General features: G+C 43.0%; 1 protein-coding gene across 12 annotated transcripts in view; it reads left to right on the forward strand.

The window, feature by feature from the left end:
• The first annotated feature begins 7,308 nt into the window (after positions 1 to 7,308).
• The window catches only part of LOC134737554 (E3 ubiquitin-protein ligase HERC2-like), a 40,827-nt gene continuing 25,196 nt past the window's right edge, over positions 7,309 to 22,939 (forward strand). For 2 of the 12 annotated variants that reach the window (XM_063653256.1, XM_063653269.1), the window contains exons 1-3: positions 7,309 to 7,409; positions 8,024 to 8,126; positions 11,130 to 11,254. In XM_063653256.1, the coding sequence (XP_063509326.1) occupies positions 8,105 to 8,126; positions 11,130 to 11,254 (147 nt within the window). In that variant the 5' untranslated portion in view covers positions 7,309 to 7,409; positions 8,024 to 8,104. Of the gene's footprint in view, positions 7,410 to 8,023; positions 8,127 to 9,027; positions 9,180 to 11,129; positions 11,255 to 13,783; positions 15,714 to 18,106; positions 18,224 to 19,722; positions 19,799 to 21,744; positions 21,926 to 22,939 lie in introns of those variants that run through there. The other 10 variants (XM_063653257.1, XM_063653263.1, XM_063653261.1 and 7 more) reach the window with 10 other exon arrangements.

Genomic DNA, 22,939 nt, shown 5'->3' on the forward strand with positions numbered 1-22,939 from the left:
GGAGCTTGGATTAGAGGCATGAGCCACAGCGCCCAGCCAGAATCTTTGTTAATGTGCATTTTGGTATATACACTGAGACACACACACACACATATTCCAATATATATCAATGTATGTGATAGCCTCACCTAGGTGAAGATATAGCAGATTTCTTTTTTTTTTTTTTCCTTTTTGAGACAGAGGCTTACTCTGTCACAGAGGCTGGAGTGCAGTGATGCGATTTTGGCTCACTGCAACCTCCGCCTGCCGAGTTCAAGGGATTTTTCATGCCTCAGCCTCCTGAGTAGCTGGGATTACATGCATGTACCAACATGCCTGGCTAATTTTTGTGTTTTTGGTTTTGCCATGTTGTCCAGGCTGGTCTCAAACTCCCAGCCTCAAGTGATCCAGCTGCCTTGGCCTCCCAAAGTGCTGGGATTACAGATGTGAAACAGTGCACTCAGCTGTTTCTTTTCTTTTCCTTTCTTTCTTCCTTTCCTTTCCTTTCTTTTTTTTTTTTTTTGTGACTGGTCTGGCTTAGTCACTGAAGTGACAGGCTGCGGTGCAGTGGCACAATCATAGCTCATTGCAGCCTCAAACTCTTGAGCTCAAGCAATCCTCCTGCCTCAGCCTCCTGAGTAGCTGAGACTACAGGCGCACACCAGCATGCCATGCTAATTTTTAATTTTTTGTAGAGATGGGATCTCGCTATGTTGCCCAAGCTGGTCTCTAACTCCTGGGCTCAAGTGACCCTCTCGCCTAGGCCTCCCAAAGTGCTGGGATTACAGGCGTGAGCCATTGCACCCAGCCAAGATACGGCAGATTTCTAGTACCCCAGAGAGCTCCTTCCTGATCTAACTTTCCCACAAAGGAAACTACTCTTCTGACTTCAATCATCGTCAGTTCTGCCTTCCTGCGCTTCATCTAAGTGGGCTGGTACAGTGCACTGTCTCTCATACCTGGCTCCCTCTATTCACCCATGTCATTGAACGTTCCTACCACTTCATTTTTCTTTTTTGGCTGTGTAGTATTCCATGATGTGACTATCACCACTTATTCACTCTCCTGTTGATGGACATTTAGGTTGTTTTCATTTGGGGCTCTTATGAATAAAAATGGCAATGAGCATTTTTATATGTCCTTTTGTGGACATACACACTCATTTCTCTTGTGTACATGCTTAGGATGGAATTTCTGAAGGTAAGCATAGATATAGCTTTAGTAGAAGCTGCCAAACAGGTTTCCAATGTGCTTATACAACTTTATGCTACTGCCAGCTTGACAGTTCTTGTAGCTCTACATCTTCACCAATACTCGGTATAACACAGCATTTAACTTTAACTAGAGATAAACCGATGGAAATATCCAAAGAAGTGTGCATGTTCCTGAAGAACATCCAATAAAGGGCCTATTTTATTCTTCTATTTCTGGCACTGAAAACCACTGGATGGCCAGATCAGGAAGGAGGCCTGGTACAACTCCCAAGGAGGCACGTGTCCCTCGGGTGGGCTTCATGTCCCAGAAACTCCAGAGAAGGGGTGGAGAGGTACCTTCTAGGCAAGCTGGTCTCCTCTGGCTTTTCTTGTCCCCTAGGGCTCCCTGCAAAGAGACAGAGCACAGCCTGGCCAGTGAGCAGTATCTCCTACTGCGCTTGCTGTGAGCCAGCCACTCTGCCCTCTTTCAGGAATTACAAAATCCATAGGCCCCCGGCATCCTTATTTATGTATTTATTCATTTATGAGGCATGATTTTCCTCAGCTCTGTTGGATGGGTCTCTGTGAAGGGAGCTTGGTGGGGGTGAGTGGCCCCTCTCTGGAGGAGGCAGGCCCCTGGTCAGGATCTTTGGGGCTCCAGGTCTCATGAGTGGGGGCCAGGCTCCCTAGAGAAACCCTTCTTGGCTAGGGCTGGGGAGCCCACCAGAGTGACCCAATCAGTTCTCAGGGCCTGTGATGGGGCCAAGTGGTTTTGAGAAGCCGCTGTTCAGCTCCATCCTAAAGAGCACTCATGTAAGTTGGGGAGGACGGCTGGGGTGCACAGCTCTGAGCTGAGTCAGACCCACCTCAAGACTGAGCCCAGCAGAAGGAGGCCCAGAGTCACAGACCATAAAACAAGCAGATGCCTCCCCTGTGCTGGTGGAGATGAGTCTTGGGCATCAACTCTAATAATTTCTAATGCACCCAGAAATACTGATTCACACAGCAACTAGTGAATAATAGCCTTTTAGAACTAAAAAAGCCTTGTATGATTTATTATAAAATAACATATGCATTTTACACAAACTAGAGGCACCATGATGGGCAAGCAGCAGCCTGTTCAGGGGCCACAGCAAGATTGGATTTCCTTAAGTGCAATACGAGTTACTGGCTAGGGTTTAAGGTTTTAGCCACAGAAAAGATGAATGTATTTCAGAGCAATATGGGTGGATTCAAAATAAGGTTTAGAACTAGATCAATTTTTTTTTTTTTAGAGAGTCTGACTCTTATTGTCCAGGCTGGAGTGCAGTGGTACTATCTCAGCTCACTGCAACCTCTGCCACCCAGGTTCAAGCGATACTCCTGCCTCAGCCTCCTGAATAGCTGGGATTACAGGCACCTGCCACCAAGCCCGGCTAATTTTTGTATTTTTAGTAGAGACGGTTTCACCACATTGGCCAGGCAGTTCTTGAACTCCTAACCTCGTGATCCACCCGCCTTGGCATCCCAAAGTATTAAATTTTTTTTTTTTTTTTTGAGATGGAGTCTTGGTGTGTCGCCCAGGCTGGAGTGCAGTGGCCTGATGTCGGCTCACTGCAAGCTCTGCCTCCCAGGTTCACCCCATTCTCCTACCTCAGCCTCCCGAGTAGGTGGGACTACAGGCGCCTGCCACGATGCCTGGCTCACTTTTTATATTTTTTTTAGTAGAGATGTGGTTTCACCGTGTTAGCCAGGATGGTCTCGATCGCCTGACTTCGTGATCCATCCGCCTTGGCCTCCCAAAGTGGTGGGATTACACGGGTGAGCCACCACACCCAGCCAAGTATTAAATTTTTTATTTGAAAAATCTCCCCTCTCCAAAGATCTCCCAGCATTTCTGCAGAGGTCTCTACCTAGGTAAGGAGAAGAAACAATTCTTGGCCGGGTACAGTGGCTCACACCTGTAATACCAGCACTTTGGAAAGCCAAGGTTGGTGGATTCCTTGATCCCAGAAGTTCAAGACCAGCCTGGCCCACATGGTGAAACCCCATCTTTACCAAAAACACAAAAATTAGGCGGGTGTGATGGAGTGCACCTGTAGTCCCAGCTACTCGGGAGGCTGAGGTAGAAGGACGACTTGGGCCTGGGAGGTCAAGGCTGCAGTGAACCAAGGTGGTGCCACTGCACTCCAGCCTGGGGAACAGAGTGAGACCCTGTTTAAAAAAAAAATAATTATTTGTGAGGGTGAAATTTAAATACCTTTGTGCATAGCTATCAGTTATTCTTTGTTTTAATATTTAGTTTATTGTGAAATATAACACATATAGAAACGTACATAAAACAACACACAGGGCCAGGCCCGGTGGGTCAGGCCTATAATCCCAGCACTTTGGGAGGCTGAGGTGGGCGGATTACTTGAGGTCAGGAGTTTGAGACCAGCCTGGCCAACATGGTGAAACCCTATCTCTACTAAAAATACAAAAATTAGTCAGATGTGGTGGTGCATGCCTGTAATCCCAGATACTTGGGAGGCTGAGGCAGGAGAATCGCTTGAACCCAGGAGGCAGAAGTTACCGTGAACCAAGATTGCGCTACTGCACTCCAGCCTGAGTGACGGAGTCAGACTCTGTCTAAAAAAGAAAAAAAAATAGGCCGGGTGTGGTGGCTCACGCCTCTAATCCCAGCACTTTGGGAGGCCGAGGCGGGCAGATCACTTGAGGTCAGGAGTTCGGGAGCAGCCTGACCAACATGGAGAAACCCCGTCCCTACTAAAAGTACAAAATTAGCCAGGCGTGGTGTTGCATGACTGAAATCCCAGCTACTTGGGAGGCTGAGGCAGGAGAATCGCTTGAATCTGGGAGGTGGAGGTTGTTGTGAGCCGAGATCATGCCATTGTGCTCCAGCCTGGGCAACAAGAGCGAAACTCCGTCTCAAACAAAAAACAAAACAAAAACAAAAAAACACAGTGTAACATGTTATTATAAAGTCACTGCTCAGGGACCAACTTGCCTGCTCCTGTGCCTCTAGAGGGAAGCTCCCTCCTCCCACTGTTCTTTAGAGTTTTATATCTTAAGTACAGGAGTGAACAAACTAGGCCTATGCACCACATCTGGCACCCAGCCTTTATTTATTTTTTGAGATGGCGTCTCACTCTTGTCACCCAGGCTGCAGTGTGGTAGCACAGTCTCGGCTCACTGCAACCTCCGCCTCCCAGATTCAAGCAATTCTCCTGCCTCAGCCTCCTGAGTAGCTGTGATTACAGGTGCATGCCACCACATCCAGCTAATTTTTATATTTTTGGTAGAGACGGGGTTTCACCATGTTGGCCAGTCTGGTCTCGAACTCCTGACATAAGGTGATCCGCCTGCGTTGGCCTCTCAAAGTGCTGGGATTACAGACATGAGCCATGGTGCCTGACCCGGCCTTTTTTAAAATGAAGGTTTCGGCTGGCATGGTGGCTCACGTCTGTAATCCCAGCACTTTGGGAGGCCAAGGCAGGCGGATCACCTGAGGTCAGGAGTTCGAGACCAGCCTGGCCAACATGGTGAAACCCCGTCTATACCAAAATATAAAAATTAGCTGGGCGTGATGGCAGGCACATGTAATGCCAGCTACTTGGGAGCGTGAGGCACGAGAATCACTTGAACCCGGGAGGCGGAGGTTGCAGTGAGCCAAGATCACACGATTGCACTCCAGCCTGGGCAACAAGAGTGAAACTCCATCTCAAAAAATAATAATAATAAAAAAAAGGATGTCCTTTTTTGTCTCTCAACCCCGTTTTTTATTTTTTTTATTTTCAGACGGGGTCTCGCTCTGTTGCCCAGGGTGTAGTGCAGGGGCCCAATCTTAGCTCACTGCAGCCTCAATTTCTCTGGCTCACATGATCCTCCCACCTCAGCCTCCCAAATAGCTGGGACCACAGGTGGGTACCACCATGCCCGCCTAATTTTTGTATTTTTTGTAGAGATGGGATTATGCCATGTTGCTCAGGCTGATCTCGAACTTCTGGGCTCAAGTATCTCTCTGCCTCCACCTTCCAAAGTGCTGGGATTATAGGCGTGAGCTACCATGCCCAGCCCTGCTTTAATTTAAAGTGTATTACATTTGATATTAGTACAGCCCCTTCAGCTCTTTTTTGGTTACTATTTTAATTGTATCTTTGTATCCTTTTACTTTCAATCTGTTTCTGTATTTAAAATGTTTATCTTGTAGATAGCACATTGGTGGATCATATTTTGTTCTTTAATCCTTTCAGCCAGTCTGCTTTTCTTTCTTTCTTTTTTTGAGACAGAGTTTTGCTTTTGTCACCCAGGCTGGAGTGTTATGGTGCGATCTCAGCTCACTGCAACCTCTGCCTCCTGGGTTCAAGGGATTCTCCAGCCTCAGCCTCCTGAGTAGCTGGGATTACAGGTGCGTGCCATCAGGTCTGGCTAATTTTTGTATTTTTAGTAGAGACACGGGTTTCTTCATGTTGGTCAGGCTGGTCTTGAACTCCTGACCTCAGGTGATCCACCGCCTTGGACTCCCAAAGTGCTGGGATTACAGGCGTAAACCACCACGCCCGGCCAAAGTGGTGGATTTTTTTTCTCAGAAAATCTATTCCATTCTTTTTCCAGAAACCAAATTTGTACAAGTTAACTAAAATAAATATTTATACTCTAACTTTTTTGTTCTGAGGTTTTACTGAGTTTTTAGAATTTTATCTTTACATGTTTAGAAAAATTAGAAAATATAGATAAAACATAACCAAGAAAATAATAACATCTTTCCTTCTGTTCAAAGTTCATTACTATTAGCCGAGTTCAGTGACTCACACCCGTAATCCCAGCATTTTGGGAGACTGAGGCGGGCGGATCACTTGAGCCCAGGAGTTCGAGACCAGCCTGGGCAACATGGCAAAACCCTGTCTACAAAAAATACAAAAATTAGCCAGGCGTGGTTGCATATGCCTGCAGTCCCAGCTACTGGCAAGGCTGAGGTGGAGAACCACCTGAACACGGTAAGTCAAGGCTGCAGTGGCGCAGCCTCTGTCCCCCAGGCTGGAGTGCAGTGGTGCAATCTCGGCTCACTGCAACCTCTGCCTCCCGGGTTCAAGCGATTCTCCTGCCTCAGCCTCCCAAGTAGCTGGGATTACAGGCGCGCGCCCACCACACCTCGCTAATCTTTGTATTTTCAGTAGAGGAGGGGTCTCACCATGTTGGCCAGGCTGGTTTTGAACTCCTGACCTCAAATGATCCACCTGCTCCGGCCTCCCAAAGTGCTGGGATTACAGGCGTGAGCCACCACTCCCGGCCGGTAGTTTTCTTTCTTAGAGGCAGGATCTTACTCTGTCGCCTGGGCTGGAGTGCAGTGGCACGATCTCAGTTCACTGTAGCATTGATCTCCCAGGCTCAGGCGATTCTCCTGTCTCAGCCTCCCGAGCAGCTGGGATCACAGGTGTGTGCCACCACACCTGGGTAATTGTTAAATTTTTTTATTTTTATTTTTTAGAGATGGGGTCTTGCTATGTTGCCTAGTCTGGCAACATGGGATCCTCCAACTCCTGGCTTCGAGGGATCCTTCCGCTTCGGCCTCCCAAAGCGCTGAGAATTACATACGTGAGCCACTATGCCCGGCCTATACTGTTTTATATTTCTTCAATTTTATTTTGTGGTCGCTGGAGATCTGTTTCCTTCTTTGATTCCCCGCACCGTGCTTCTACAGCTGCTCCATGTAATCTGCTCAAGACTTCTGCTGCATTCAGTTCAACACAGAGGAAGGAAGCTCTTAGGCCCGAGTCAGCCAACCAGACAAAGATCTGTTCTCATACCCAGGGGAGCTGGTCTCGCCACTCGACCCGCGCCCTGGATAGCTCCAGTTTGTGTGAGCGCGACCACCCGCAGCCGCGTGATTAAGAGCGCTCCGGGCCAAGCAGTCTCCGTGGGAGTGAGGGCGTGCGTGCGTGCGGCGGAAATCCCGCCTTCCGGCTCCCGCTGTTGGCCTTGGCCGCGGCCAGGGCGCTCCAAGTAGGAAGATAAGCGGGATTGCTGGAAGCGGGAGAGTCGGGAGGAGCAGCGAAGGGCTCCTCTTCCCCATTGGCTGCGCCCGCGGAGCAGCCTCGTTGCGATTGGCCTTACGCAGGGGGGCGGCAGTCCCGCGTCGGCCCGCCCCTCGGGCCGCGAGAGGCGCCGGGATCGCAGGCGCCGGCTGAGCAAGCGGCTCCTGGGAGGCTGCGTCCGGACGCCCGCAGGGCGAGGCGGCCGGGCCCTGCGCTTCAGGTCCTGGCCTGGGGCACCTGGGCGGCCGGTGGCGGGGGCGGTGCGGGCGCGGGGCTGGCGGGCGGCGGAGCACGGAGGCGGGCGTGGGCGCGGCGGCCGCACCGCGGCCTGCGCCGACCGCCCGCGGCGCAGCCTCCGGCCTCTCTCCATCTCTCAAGTGGTGGCGGCTGTGGGTTTTTCTGCAGGCGATCCTTTTGAGTGATTTGTTTCACGCACGCGCCCTGCTGTGGGGTAAAGCGGCAGATTCATGCTGCTGTCATTTGTCGTTAAAACGATGGGCTCCCTGTCGTGTGTGTGTACCTTTTCGATTTGAGGGCAGGGGGATGACATTGTGACTTGGCTTCCTGTGACCGTCCATCCTCAAGGTCTTGTCAGCGTGGTGCAGAAACTCGGCACACCCTGCCTACCTTGGAAGGAGGCTTTCCCTTCCCCACCTCCCTCTCCCTCCATCTCTTCCCTCTTTCCCTCTCCCCCCTTCACTCACCTCCCCAGCTCTTCTCTCCCCCCTTTCTGTTCTCTCGCTCTCTTTTTCCTTTTCTGCATTAAACCGTTCGGGAGTGTCTTTGTAAACTATTAAAAAGCGTTAGGTCTTCAACATGTACGTTTACTTGCAGGCCTGAGACCTGGGAGGAAGCTGGAAAAAAGATGCCCTCTGAATCTTTCTGTTTGGCTGCCCAGGCTCGCCTTGACTCCAAATGGTCGAAAACAGACATACAGGTGAGGTTTGACATGTCTTTTTCTTGGTGTGTTTCTGCTTCCATGTTTAAATTTCTTGTGTAAGGCTTTTTTTTTTTAGGGTATGTAAAGGGAGATCAGTTGTATCTTGCTGAATTAGAGGAGCAGGTTTGTTTCCTGTAACTTAAAATGTAACAGTTTTTATGGCTGTTTTTGTAGATTGTGCACGGCTGCCTTTTAATTAGTTTCTTGCAAGTGCACGAAACTTGAGATCTATTAATAGGCAAAATTTTTTTCCTATTATTACTGGTTAAGAAATCTGCCACACTCCTAACCATATCATGGTGACTGCTGTTTGTTACTGATAGTTTTTGAGCTGTTGAGTTAACTGTGGAGGGGAAAATTGGAGAAGTAAGTTGCAGTAATTATGGCCGCTAGGAACTCACTCATTTTATGAGGTCTTGTGTTTGTGTTTCTGGAGAGAGAAGAGTTAGTTCAGTTGAGCTGTTTGTTTTGTATTTGTAACTCCTTATTGAGAGCAGTGCTCAGATTTTCACATCAAGAATATGAGGAAAGAGTGTTGGCCTTAGATCCTAATTTTTTTATTTAACGTGGTAATTGCAAGCTTGTCAGGACATTATTAAATAAATACTAACAGTAATATTTCGATAGACAATTCTTTACACCCAATCTACTTTTATTTGGAAATGGCTTGGAAAAACTACTTTTGGAACTCCTTATCAGCAGCAAAAAGAAGTGTTTGAAATATCTTGTGTGTGTCTGTGTATTTTACTACTCCCTAAGGTTAACCATTTTAAGTATTAAGTAATCTGCCTTGACTGTTCATCGAAAGTCGTGTAGGCTGTTAAGCAGTAGTTGATCATGGATACTTAAACTGAAATGTTATTGCCCCTTCCTAATTTTTCTTTTTCTTTTTAAACAGGTATTGAGTGTTGGTAGATATGAGAGTCCAGTGTTTAGAACTGTGTTGTGTGGCCGGGCGCAGTGGCTCACGCCTGTAATCCCAGCAGTTTGGGAGGCCGAGGTGGGTGGATCCCCTGAGGTCAGGAGTTGGAGACCAGCCTGACCAACATGGTGAGACCCCATCTCTACTAAAAATACAAAATTAGCCAGCGGTGGTGGTGTATGCCTGTAATCCCAGCTACTCGGGAGGCTGAGGCAGGAGAATCGCTTGAACCCAGGAGGCGGAGGTTGCAGTGAGTCAAGATCATGCCATTGCACTCCAGCCTGGGCAATGAGAGCAAAACTGTTTCAAAAAAAAAAGCTGTCGTGGATGATGGGATTGTTATTCATAGTGTAATGTTACATAAGACAGAGCACAGAGAATTGGGTCAAGAATTGGTGTAGTTACTCTTTGGGTTTGTTTCTCTTTAAACATTTCCTTTGATTTAGCTATAATGGTCTGTTTTTGTCATTTTAAGTGGATGGGAGAGGTGAGAGATGAGTACTTTCATATTTCTGAAATCCTGAGATTCAGGCAAAGTTGTTTTAATGATTGTTTTTATATTAGTGTTTATGTATTTAGAGAAACTTTTTGGAGTAAAGGACTTTACCTAATGAAGTTTTTTTCTTAATAATTGTAATTTAATAACTGCTAAACATGAGTTCTAGTGTCTTGATCTAAAACCAGTTTAATGCTGAATTGAGTTCCTGTGATGGGTTAGGCGGATAAACATACAGTGAAGCACCATTTATGTCTTAGAGGGCCTGTTGTTTTGATTTATTAAGTTTAATACACAGTACTTGGCCCTTGTTACACATTTCCAATATGATTAGAAAGTCTTTTTTTTTTTTTTTTTGAGACACAGTCTCGCTCTGTCGCCCAGGCTGGAGTGCAGTGGCATGGTCTCGGCTCACTGCAAGCTCGGCCTCCCGGGTTCACACCATTCTCCTGCCTCAGCCTCCGGAGTAGCTGGGACTCCAGGCACCCGCCACCATGGCCGGCTAATTTTTTGTGTTTTTAGTAGAGACGGGGTTTCACCGTGTTAGGCAGGACGGTCTCGATCTCCTGACCTTGTGATCTGCCCACCTCGGCCTCCCAAAGTGCTGGGATTCCAGGTGTGAGCCACCGCGCCCGGCCTCTGCTTACCTTATAAAATAAAACAGTTTACAGTAACCTTTTAATCAAAACACAGCATCATAGATGGAGACGCAAAGCCCGACGTTGTTATTACTGTTTTTTATCAGCCGGTACAAGTATTCTAGTGATGCTGCTGTGCTGCGTAGCTACCCTGAACACACTACTTTCTCACTGTGTTAAGGGTATGTCATATTTTTACTGTTAAGTACTTATGTGTGAATAAGTGTAAGGAAATGTTTGCCTATCAGTAGCATATAAATTCAGAGGCAGGAATGATGGTAATGCCAAACAACCACAGATATTCCACGTGGGTGGCTGAGATAATGACAGTTTTGCTTTCTTACGGTTCACTGTACACAAACTTTGTGTAATGTAGAAAATAAATGTTTTGTAAAATTACCTTCAGGCTATGTGTATAAAAGATGTATATAATACGTAAATGAGTTTGCTGTTTCAACTTGGGTCCCATCCCCAAGATAACTTATTATGTGTATGCAAATATTCCAAAATATGAAAAATTCTGAATCACTTCTGATCCCAAGCATTTCAGATAAGGCATACTTAACCTGTAACTCAAGATGTATTTTACCCGTTTACCTGATCTAGATGCTATATTTTTGTTAGGTATATATTAGCTTTATATGTACAGGTGTCAGTGACTATAAGACCTGGCTTTAAATTTAACCTTTTCCTTAATATTGGATGGGCCACGTATATTCTGTTGTATGTGTATATAAGGTAACACAAGTCCTTTTGTCTCCCCCAGTTCCTTTTGCATATGAGAAAACATAAGCCATTTTGTGCCTCTTGCATCTTAAGCCATAGTCTATTTTACTATGTGGTTTCCCATCTGGTTACTTTTGGGAGTACCAGATGGTCTCATAAAAACAGTGGGTTTTCCTGAAACTTTTGGATTAATATTGAACTTGTTTATCATCTTTTAGCTGTGCGGTCAGAGAAGAAACGCCTTAGGAAGCCAAGCAAGTGGCTTTTGGAATATACAGAAGAATATGATCCAATATTTACTCCTAAGAAAAAACAAAAGAAGGTACAGGAGCAGGTGCACAAGGTGTGTTGCAAAATTTCGGCAAACTTTCACTGGTCCTTAGGAAACTGCAATTTTATCTTCAGTGTCATACTTCAGCTTCATGAAACAGTAATTTCCTTAACTGGGATCTTGTTTTTTATTCTCAGCTTCTAGCACAGTACTTAGGATTTAGTGGTTATTCAGGAAATATATAAATGAGTCTACATATTATATTTCTTTATGTATATATTTTTCCCTCTTTGCTTTCAAAGAGTATTTAATGACTTAGGAATATTGTTATGATTTAATCTTAAGTAAAAATATGGGATATAAAGTGAAATATATATAATCTGACCCTAATTTCAAAAATAAATACATCTTATTTGTCTTATTTTTTAATTCGGTTTTTTTAAAATGAAGTATTTAGAGACATTTTGACCTTCTACGCCTACATAGGTTAATATGTAGTTAAAAAATGGAACATTTTCCTTTATAATCAATTTAACAGACTTACATCTTATATAAGATCTGTTTATCTGACATCAACTGCCTTTCAGATTTCACCAGTTATCCCCTAACCTTTACCTTTGGATTATTCATACCAGGTCTCAGTCTAGGACTACTCATTGTAACTGGTTGTTATGGTTCTCAAATCCCTTTGAATTCAGAGCAATCTCTTTTTCCTGATCAAGATCATGTCTTTAAGAGAGTGACATGTAAAGTTATCTACTTCTCTATATTTGTGTAATTCCTTCCCCATAGGTGTCACTTAGATTTTCTCTATCTCCTGTTCTCTGTGAAGTGGAAGATAGAACCTATCAGTTTGATAGATTGAAGTTGAACATTTTTAGCTAGACTATACCAGAGATGATAATGTGTAACATATTGCATATGGAGGGTTAAAAAAAGGAATATTTTATTCCCATCAGCCATTCCCTGACAGTTTGTTTTTTCTTTTTTTAAAATGGAGACAGGGTCTTGCCCAAGCTGGAGTGCAGAGATACATGAACACGGTTCACTGCAGCCTTGACCTCCTGGGTTTAAGCAATCCTTCCATCTCAGCCTCCTGAGTAGTTGGGACCGCAGGTGCACACTACCACACCTGGCTAATTTTTAACAACAAGTTTTTTGTAGTGGCAATGTCCCACTGTGTTGCCCTGGCTGGTCTGGAATTCCTGGGCTCCAGTGATCTTTCTTCCTCAGCCTCCCAGAGTGTTGGGGTTACAGGTGTGAGCCACCACGCCCAGCTTCCCTGATGGTTTCTTGAAAATGCCAGTTGAAGATCTTTACCTATATTAATAATTTTATTAGAGGTTACAAAATGCAGACTTTCAGGTTTTATTATTTTCTCTATTTTTATTAAGTGATAGTCTCTTTCATTAACTGGACTCTATTATTGTCCTGAAATACTTGAAAGGCAGAATAAGTGCTTCTTTCTTTCCCATTAATTACCAATTGTAACATTAAGGAGTTCATTAGTAGTTGTTTTAATTGGAGACATTAGAGCAGTCTTTTCCCCTGCCTTTGAATTACTGTTGTGGACTTATCAATATTATAGCTTCAGTGTATCTCAGTCAACTTCATTGTTTTCTTTATTTAATTTTGGTTAAAACATATATATTTATATGTTATATATATGTTATATGTATATGTTATATATATTTATATATGTTATATGTATATGTTATATATATTTATATATGTTATATGTATATGTTATATATATTTGCATGTTATATATGTTATATATATAGATATGTTATATATATTTATATATGTTATATATAGTTATATATATTTGTATATATATGTTATATATATGCTATATATATATATAAATATATATATATAACATTTTATTATTTTATCCCTTTTTTTTTTTTTTTGGAGAGAGAGTCTCGCTCTGTTGCCCAGGCTGCAGTGCAGTGGCATGATCTCGGCTCACTGCAAGCTCCGTCTCCTGGGTTCACACTGTTCTCCTGCCTCAGCCTCCCAAGTAGCTGGGACTACAGGTGCCCACCACCATGCCTGGCTAATTTTTTGCATTTTTAGTAGAGATGGGGTCTCACCATGTTAGCCAGGATAGTCTCCATCTCCTGACCTCGTGATCCGCCCGCCTTGGCCTCCCATAGTGCTCGCATTATAGGCGTGAGCCACAGCGCTGGGCCTGTTTTATCCATTTTTAAGTGTACAGTTCAGTGGCATGAAGCACAGTTACATTGTTGTGCAACCATCTCCACCATCCATCTCAATAATTTTTTTCATCTTTCCAAACTAAAAGTCAATACCCATTAACCAATAACTCCCTTTTCTGCTCAGCCCCTGGCAATTGCCATTCTGTGTTCTATCTTAAGAATTTTCTTATTCTGGATACCTCATATACTTGAAATCATATGATATTTGTTCTTTGTGTCTAAGTAATTTCCCTTAGCATACATAATGTCTTCAAGGTTCATCCACTTTTTGTAGCCTTTGTCAGAATTTCATTCCTTTTAAAGGGCGTTATTCTTTTTGACACTTAAATTGCAACAGTTTTGGCCTGTGGACTCTATTTTTATTTTTTGTTCTTAGGTAAGTTCCCGCTGTGAAGAGGAAAGCCTTCTAGCCTGAGGTCGATCTAGTGCTCAGAACAAGCAGGTGGACGAGAATTCTTTGATTTCAACCAAGGAAGAGCCTCCGGTTCTTGAAAGGGAGGTTCCGTTGGCCAAGCATGGTGGCTCAAGCTGGTAATCCCAGCACTTTGGGAGGCTGAGGCAGGTGGATCACGAGGTGAGGAGATTGAGACCATCCTGGCTAACATGGTGAAACCCCGTCTCTACTAAAAATACAAAAAATTAGCCGGGCGTGTTGGCGGGTGCCTGTAGTCCCAACTACCCGGGAGGCTGAGGCAGGAGAATGGCATGAACCTAGGAGACAGAGGTTGCAGTGAGCCGAGATCCTGCGACTGCACTCCAGCCTGGGTGACAGAGCGAGACTCCATCTCAAAAAAAAAAAGGAAGTTCCGTTTTTGGAAGGCCCCTTGGCTCAGTCAGAACTTGGAGGTGGACATGCTGAGTTGCCGCAGCTGACCTTGTCTGTACCTGTGGCTCCGGAAGTCTCTCCACGGCCTGCCCTTGAGTCTGAGGAATTGCTGGTTAAAATGCCAGGTAAGGTGGGGTTGGGGTCTCAGTATTTGAGCAGGTATGATTAGAGGAAGCAGGAGATTTTAGTATGTTTTGATGTAAAGCCAACATAGTATCTATATACAATAAACTACTCCCTTTTGTCCTGGGAAATACTTACAATGATGGCTAATTAGATATAGTTACTAACTATGAATTGTGGCACGCTATCAAGAAGACATATTTTTGATAACTATGCTCCTTGCTCCAGTGTTGCTCTTCATGATTGTTGATCAGCCACTGTGTAAATTACAACCAGGATAACAGGGCTTCAAGAGGGGCACCGCACATTAGTGGAATAAGCACTATGCTTCAAGTGCTGGCTCCACCAGTCCTTGTGTTACTTGGGAAGTTGTTTAGTCTCTGAACTTGTTTCCTCATCTATAAAATGGAGATCATAATGTATTAATGTATGATGTTGTATACCTGACCACATAGTAATTACCAGTTCATTCGAAGTTAATTACCAGTTACTTCTCACTTGATCATTCTTTATATATCACATGGGGAGAGTTGAATCTAAACACATTGTCTCTAATTCACCTTGTAACTATTGAATATTATAGGCAGTCAAGGAATGGGAAGAATCCTCTTTTCTGTACCCCTTTAAATTTTGGATGTAACTTTTTTACATTATCAACAGGAGCTTTTGATGTTGTTCCTTAAAGAAATGATTCCAATTGTGCTTAAACTAGTTGGGTATAATAAAAAAGATTTTTGAAAGAATAGTAAAGATAGTTGTTGTTTCAGTACCTATTATGTGCCAAACTCGATTTATTAAGTCAGCTCTTTTATATAATTCTTGAGTCATCCTATGAATTATCTTTTACCTATTGAATTTTATTTACTTAGGGGCAGAGCAGAAAGTGTAAGTTTGGTCCATTTATGACCATTATTCAAGCTCTGTTTCACTCCTTTTCTCCTTATTTTGTCCTCCCAAAAATCAGTTGTTATAAAGATAGTTCTGTCCCTTTGATTTCTCCCTTAGTTATTTTATGATTTAAAGTCAACACACACATCCCTCACATTAGTTTGTGCTTGCATTGAGAACTATTTACTTGTTTTGTTTACTAATATTTTATAATCAAATTACCTTCCTGCCTCTTCCCATAAGATGATGGAGAAAACATCAAAAACATTGACATTCATTTTGTGTGGTATACAGATTTTTAAAAAATTAACTTGTGCCCAGTTTCTAAATCATTTAATGTAAAGATACATGCATTTCAGGACTTTATGAAAGTAAATGTCAAAGAAAACCAACTAAGAAACTTCTTGAATCCAAAGATTTAGACCCTGGATTTATGCCCAAGAAGGGGGACCTTGGCCTTTCTAAAAAGGTATGTTATTTTTGTAAGTTCTAAAAGAAATAAACTCAGGAAATGAGGAATTTTAAAAATGACATTTTGAGTAGTAGTTATAACATTGATGTACATACATATAGAAATTAGTGTGTGTGTCAGCAGGCATACATGATCTGAGATTTCCTACAGGAAAGGCTGTTTTGCAGTTGTGTGACCATGTATGTGTATAAACTGGTTTCAGGTGTCCTTTCCAAGTGAAAAAAATGTTTCAATGCTTTTAAGATTAAGTTTGTGTTTGTTATAATTTCTTTTCTGGGTTCAAATCCTCTTACCTGTTTTCTGCTAAACTACTCTCTCAAACATCACTAGTCTATTCTATCCTATTGCCATGTTGTCGTAGCCCTTTTTTTTTTTTTTTTGAGACAGGGTCTGATTCTGTCACCCAGGCTGGAGTGCGATGGCATAATTTTGGCTCACTGTAATCTCTGCCTCCCAGGCTCCCCAGAGAATTTTTTGTATTTTTTTGGTAGAGACGGGGTATCAATTTTTTTGTGTGATTCATACTTTTTGTGTTTTATTCAAGAAATCTAGTGTGATGGCTCAAGCCTATCATCCCAGGACTCAGGGAACCTGAGGCGGTAGGATTGCTTAAGCTCAGGAGTTTGAGACAAGCCTGGGCAATAAAGGAGACGTTGTCTCTACACAACAAAAAAGAATGCCAAAAAACTCCAGGAAACGGGTGTGGTGTTGTGTGTCTGGTCCCAGCTACTCAGAAGGCTGAAGTGGTAGGATGTCTTGAGCCCTGGAGGTCAAGGCTGCAGTGAGCTATGAGTGCGCTATTGCACTCCACCCTGGGTGACAGAGCAAGACCCTGTCTCGATCAATCGATCAGTTAATGAAATCTCTGTGTACCCCATGGACACAAAGATGTTCTTCCTGTGTTTTCTTTTAGGAGCTTTTTGGTTCTGATTTCACATATAGATGTTTGTTCCATTTTGAATTTTTGAGACGGAGTTTTGTTCTCCCCCATGTTGATGTCCAGTTGTTTTACCACCATTTACCAAAAAATTCCTGATATTGGCTGGGCGCGGTGGTTCACACCTGTAAATCCCAACACTTTGGGAGGCCGAGTCAGGCAGATCACTTGAGGTCAGGAGTTGGAGACTAGCCTGGCCAACATGGTGAACCCCATCTCTACTAATAATACAAAAAATATATATATAGCTAGGTGTCGTGGTGTCTGCCTGTAATCTCAGCTACTTGGGAGGCTGAGACAGGAGAATTGCTGGAACCTGGGAGGCAGAGGTTGTAGTGAGCCGAGGTCACGCCGCTGCACTCCAGCCTAGGTGACAGAGCCAGACTCTCTCTCAAAAAAAAAAAAAAAATTCCCTGATATTTATCCTCACCATCTCTCAGACTCCTAATCTCTTTTAAGTATTAATTATGCTTAATAACTCTTTGTCACTGTTGAATTTTTACTTTGGGGGAGAGGGGATTGCCATTAAATTTGGGATCAGAGCAAGAGAAAATCAGAATTATTGGTTATGGCTAGCACCAAACTCTGGAGAAAAGTGCCTTCTTGTCTGTTTGGGAGTCTGTCTTGCCATCTGACCTGGTCTACTTCATTGTTGAAGTCCTGGTTACCCTGAGGTATATTTTGTCATAAGGCTAAAGCCATGATTCAGTTCCATTTTAGTTTACCAGGCACACCACCACCCTGTCTGCAGGTGGATTAATCAGTAACAGAATGAGAGATGATCTGTTCTGGTAGTGCTTTAAGGGTACTCTGGCTGAATGTATATCCACACTAGACTATATATACACAGTAAGTCACTGGCATCTTAGTCACATCCTCTAAGAAGTTCTTTTGTCTTTTTCATTCTAAACAGAACAGTTTGATCTTTATTCATATGGTATGATTCTTGTGTGTGTGCATGGGTGTGGGTGTGTGTGTGTGTGTGTGCTGTTAATTTTTATTTTAATTTATAAAATTGATCAGAATAGAAATGAGAATATTTCCTGCATTATTCTCTGACTGTAGTTTGGGGAGCATTGTAATTATTTTGTTCCACAGTTTTTGGGTAACTGTTAAACAGTGAACTAATTTGTTATCTAAATAAAATGATTGGTATTTAAAAAAAAATACGGAAATGTATTTTGTGGATTTGTCTAGGAGTCTCGTTTTGTTGAATTGGATACCTAACATTTGCCCATTCATTTTACTTCACGTGGTTAGACTTCTGATATATACTGAACATGAGGAGAATTGCAGTCTTATGATTTATTAATATGATAAAATGAGCATTGAGAAATTCACAGCTGTATTTTATTTTGTTTTAGTCCCAAACATTAGGAGCTCTACAGCAAGAATGGCCTTTATTTTTTATTTATTGATTTATTTGAAATGGAGTTTTGCTCTTGTTGCCCAGGCTGGATGCAATGGCGCGATCTTGGCTCACCACAACCTCCGCCTCCCAGGTTCAAGCGATTCTCCTACCCCAGCCTCCCGAGTAGCTGGGATTACAGGGATGTGCCACCATGCCCGGGTAATTTTTTGTATTTTTAGTAAAGATGGGGTTTCTCCATGGTAGTCAGGCTGGTCTCGAACTCCCGACCTCAGGTGATCCACCCGCCTCACCCTCCCAACATGCTGGGATTACAGTCGTGAGCCACCATGCCCGGACAGAAGGGCCTTTATTGTATTGACTTTTTGTGACCACTAAATGTTGTTTTACAGTTATGATGAGGAATATTATCATTCTTGTAGGAAAAGACATTTGCTTGGGTTGAACTAATTCATACAAGTACAAGTATTAGTAGTGGGTGAATCAAATGTTTGGCCCTTGATTAGACTCCTGATGTTGAGTATTTGTTTTGAGTTTTAATGTTGCTTTAATTTGGATTAATCTGAAGTCATTTTAAGTTGGAATGCCATTCAGTATTTCAGAACTGTTTAATGTACAGTTCACCAAGTATACAGGTCTGTGTCAAATCTAATAGCTGTGAATGCAATTGTAGGAAGATGGATTATTTTTCTTTTTTTTTTTTTTTTTTTTTTTTTTTGAGACTTGCTCTGTCTCCCAGGCTGGAGCACAGTGGCGCAATCTTGGCTTAACGCAACCTCCGCTTCCTGGGTTCAAACAATTCTGCCTCAGCCTCCCGAGTAGCTGGGATTACAGGCGTGTGCCACTGCACTTAGCTAGTTTTTGTATTTTTAGTAGAAACGAGGTTTCACCATGTTGGCCATGGTTGGCCAAGCTGGATTCAAACTCCTGACCTCAGATGATCTGCCCCCTCTTGGCCTCCCAAAGTGCTGAGATTACAGGCATGAGCCACCATGCCTGGCCAGGAAGTTGGATTTTAAGTACAGGGTGGAGTGCAATAACATTGAACCTGTGGGTCTCTGGGTACATATCCCTTCTCTTTCTCTACTTCAGTCACAGAAAGCATTGTGTATCTGGTCTATATAGTCTATATGTTGGAAATCTCTGGCCAGTCTTTATTGTGGTGTTCACAGGTCTGTTGGAGTTTTTTTTTGTTGTTGTTGTTTTTTGTTTTTTTGAGATGGAGTCTCTCTCGTTGCCCAGGCTGGAGTGCAATGGTGTGATCTCAGCTCACTGCAACCTCCTCCCTCCGGGTTCAAGCAATTCTCCTGCCTCAGTCTCCCAAGTAGCTGGGATTACAGGCATGTGCCATCATTCCCAGTTAACTTTGTATTTTTAGTAGTGACGGGGTTTCTCCATGTTGGTCAGGCTGGTCTTGAACTCCCAACCTCAGGTGATCCACCCGCCTCAGCCTCCCAAAGTGCTAGGATTACAGATGTGAGCCACTGTGCCTGGTCTGTTGGAGCATTTTTAAATCTGCTTCCTTTTCCCCCTGAAGTTTCTGTTCAACCCCTTACTGTGGTCATGTTGATTTTTTTAATTGCTGAAAGAAGTCAAAAGTGTATATCCATGGCGGCTGATGATTCAGACTTTGGCATATAAGGTAACGGGTTTATTTTTTTCATTCCTCTGTAAATGGTGTTGTTTTCACTTATTTGTAGTGCTTATGAAGCTGGTCACCTGGAGAATGGACTAACTGAATCTTGTGCCGCATCTTATTAAAAGATTTTGGTGAAGGTGAGTATTTTTGAGATTTAAAAAATGTAATACAGTAGTGAGTTTGAAGCACTTTGTCCGTTAACCACAAAAATTGTTTCATGTGTAAGCCAGACCAGTGAGGTACAAGTTTTCAAACTGGTTTGCCCAAAATCTGCTTCCTGAAACAGATAAAACATTCATAAATTGAACATCTACTCTACTAGGACTTTTAGTAGGAATGCTACCTGTAATCTCTTGAAAGCATTACAGAGAGTTCGGTTATTATCTATAGTATTCCTGTTTTTTAGAAGAAATGTGAAGATGAACAAGGTAGCAAGATCAGGGAACTAAATCCACATCTGACCAATTTCATGGTCATATTCCTGTCTTCTTATCCACCCCAGGTTTTCTCCATGCCACTCCTGTCTTCCACTCTTCATTTGTCTGCCAATGCCATTTATTGATTAGTGTCATTTTTGAAATATTATTCCAAATTTGAGCACACTGCAGCAGACATGGTGTGCTAGCAAAGAGTATCATGGGAAGATGATATTTCATATGACCTATGATTATTAAATTTTCTAACAAGTAAATCTAGCAATATGTTAGCTTATTTAGCCGTGTGGCAATTGTAATCCCATAGGTTGGTCAATTTGCTTGTAAGATTTAAAAATAGGCAGCTTTCAAAATAATATCAGGTCGATCGATCATGGTGGCCCACAACTGCAATGCCAGCGCTTTGGGAGGCTGAGATAAGAGGATTACTTGAGGCCAGGTGTTCTATCCAGAACAGGCTTGGCACTTAGTGAGACCCTGTCTCTATCTACAATTTAAAAAACATTAGCTAGGGATGGTGGTGTATGTCTGTAGTCACAGCTGCTTGTTAAGCTGATGTGGGAGGATCCCTTGGGCCAGAGAGGTTGAGGCTACAGTGAGCTGTTGCTCACACCGGGCACTGTAGCCTGGGCAACAGTAAGAGGCAATGTCTCTTAAGATAATAGTAGTAATAATAATAACATCAGCTCTTTTCCTGTATTTTTATATTTCGTTTTTAAAATAAAACCTACAACATGAACTTTATCCATTATAAATTTTGTGGAAGTGTTCCAGCTTATGAGAATTTCAAACCTTTCTGTTGTGCTCATATTAAGTTGTCTTATAGTGTTAGGCTGTGAGCAGTTTTGATGGCAGAGCTTCTCCAACTCAATCAGGCAGTCAAAAAAAGAGCTCACTGAGGCAGTCTTCAAAACTCCAGCTTTCATATTGTTAACTAGCAGAAATATCCTAGAATGTTTAATGAAATATCTCTTAGATTCCTCTTTGTGTTTCTATAACACAATTGAAATGTGTTTAATGGAAAGTGCGGGAGGGACTAGAAGAATTTCTTTTTTTTTTTTGGTTTGAGACAGAGTCTGGCTCTGTCGACCAGGCTGCAGTACAGTGGCGTGATCTTGGCTCACTGCAGCCTCCGCCTCCCGGGTTCAAGCGATTCTCCTGCCTCAGCATCCTGAGTAGCTGGGACTACTGGTGTACTCCACCACACCCGCCTAATTTGTTTTGTATTTTTAGTAGAGACAGGGTTTCACCATGTTGGCCAGGATGGTCTCGATCTCCTGACCTCGTGATCCGTCTGCCTCAGCCTCCCAAAGTGATGGGATTACAGGCGTGAGCCACTGTGCCTGGCCTGGTGTTTTAAAGAACTAACTTTTAACTTTGGTTCTTGGAAAAGACTAGTAATACTAGTTTTTTTTTTTTTTTTTTTTTTTTTTTAAGGAAAAGGGTTTAGTCATAGGACTTTGATGACAATTCCTTTTTTTTTTGAGACAGAGTCTCACTCTGTTGCCCAGGTTAGAGTACAGTGGCACTATCTCAGCGCACTGTAACCTCCACCTCCCAGGTTCAAGCCATTCTTGTGCCTCAGCCTCCTAAGTGGTTGGAATTACAGGCGTGCACCACCACACCCAGATAATTTTTTATATTTTTAGTAGAGACAGGGTTTCACCATGTTGCCCAGGCTGGTCTTGAACTCCTGAGCTCGGGCAGTCCACCCACCTTGGCCTCCCAGAGTGCTGGGATTACAGCAGTGAGCCACTGAGCCCAGCAGATGACAATTCTTTATGAAGAAGAAATTGAGTAACCTGTTTAAGACACTCAAGAAAAGAAAATGTGAGTAAAGCATTTTTTGTTCTAGCAAAACCAACTTTTCAGATGAAAAACATGTAAACTTCTCAATGAGCTGTAACTTTGGAAGTATTGTTCTCATGAGCCCTTCCTTAGGAATGGAGTGGAGAAAGATCTTTGGACAACTGGATGACTGTAGATCAACCTGCAACTGATGATGGGCGTGAAACAGTTATTTGTTAAACCTAGACTGCATGAGTGTTAAGGGAGAGAGCATGGCATAGCTATGTGCTTAGATATTGTAGATTATGGTTGTAACTGTTATGCAGTGTTTCTTCTGTTAATATCCTCCATCACAATTTTCACTTTTGTATTTTCATTTCTAGAGATTCCATTTGAGTCCTTTTTATATCTTCTGTTTCACTCTTTATAACATTCATGCTTTCCTTCTGTTAGCATAGGGAGCATTTCTGTAAGAGAGGTTTTAATGTCCTTGTCTGTGAATTCCGTAATCTCTGATCACTTCTAGATCCATCTCTGTTGATTGATTCTGTCATTTCTATTGATTGATTGCCCTAGTTATGGGAGCGTGGTTGTATGCCTGCTAATTTTTGATTGAATGCTAGACGTTAATTTTATGTTCTGTGCAGGATTTTGTTTTATTTTTTTAAAGAGCCTTAGTTTTGTTCTGCCATACATGAAAGTTACATGGGGTCAGTTTGATGTTTTCAAAGCTTGATTCTGAGGTTTGTTAGGGCTGATCCACACAGCCTTTACCCTTGGGCTCATTTATCCATATTACGAAGGCAATACTCTTCTCAGGACTCCACCTGATGCTTGGTGTATGAGAAGATCTTTCTGTCCTTCTTTGTGGAAACACAGGCTTTTCCAAGACTGTGCATCATGGTGATGCTGCTTATTACTTTCTAGTGCTTCTTTCCCCAGTATTCTGTAGTTTTCTTAACCTATGCTCAGAGCAGTACTCAGACAGATACTCAAGGGGCCCCTCGACTCATCTCTGGAGCTTGCTGTATTCTTGTCATTTGGCCTACGTATAGC

This window comes from Pongo pygmaeus, chromosome 16, assembly GCF_028885625.2.
Source record: "Pongo pygmaeus isolate AG05252 chromosome 16, NHGRI_mPonPyg2-v2.0_pri, whole genome shotgun sequence".
NCBI classification, from domain to species: domain Eukaryota; kingdom Metazoa; phylum Chordata; class Mammalia; order Primates; family Hominidae; genus Pongo; species Pongo pygmaeus.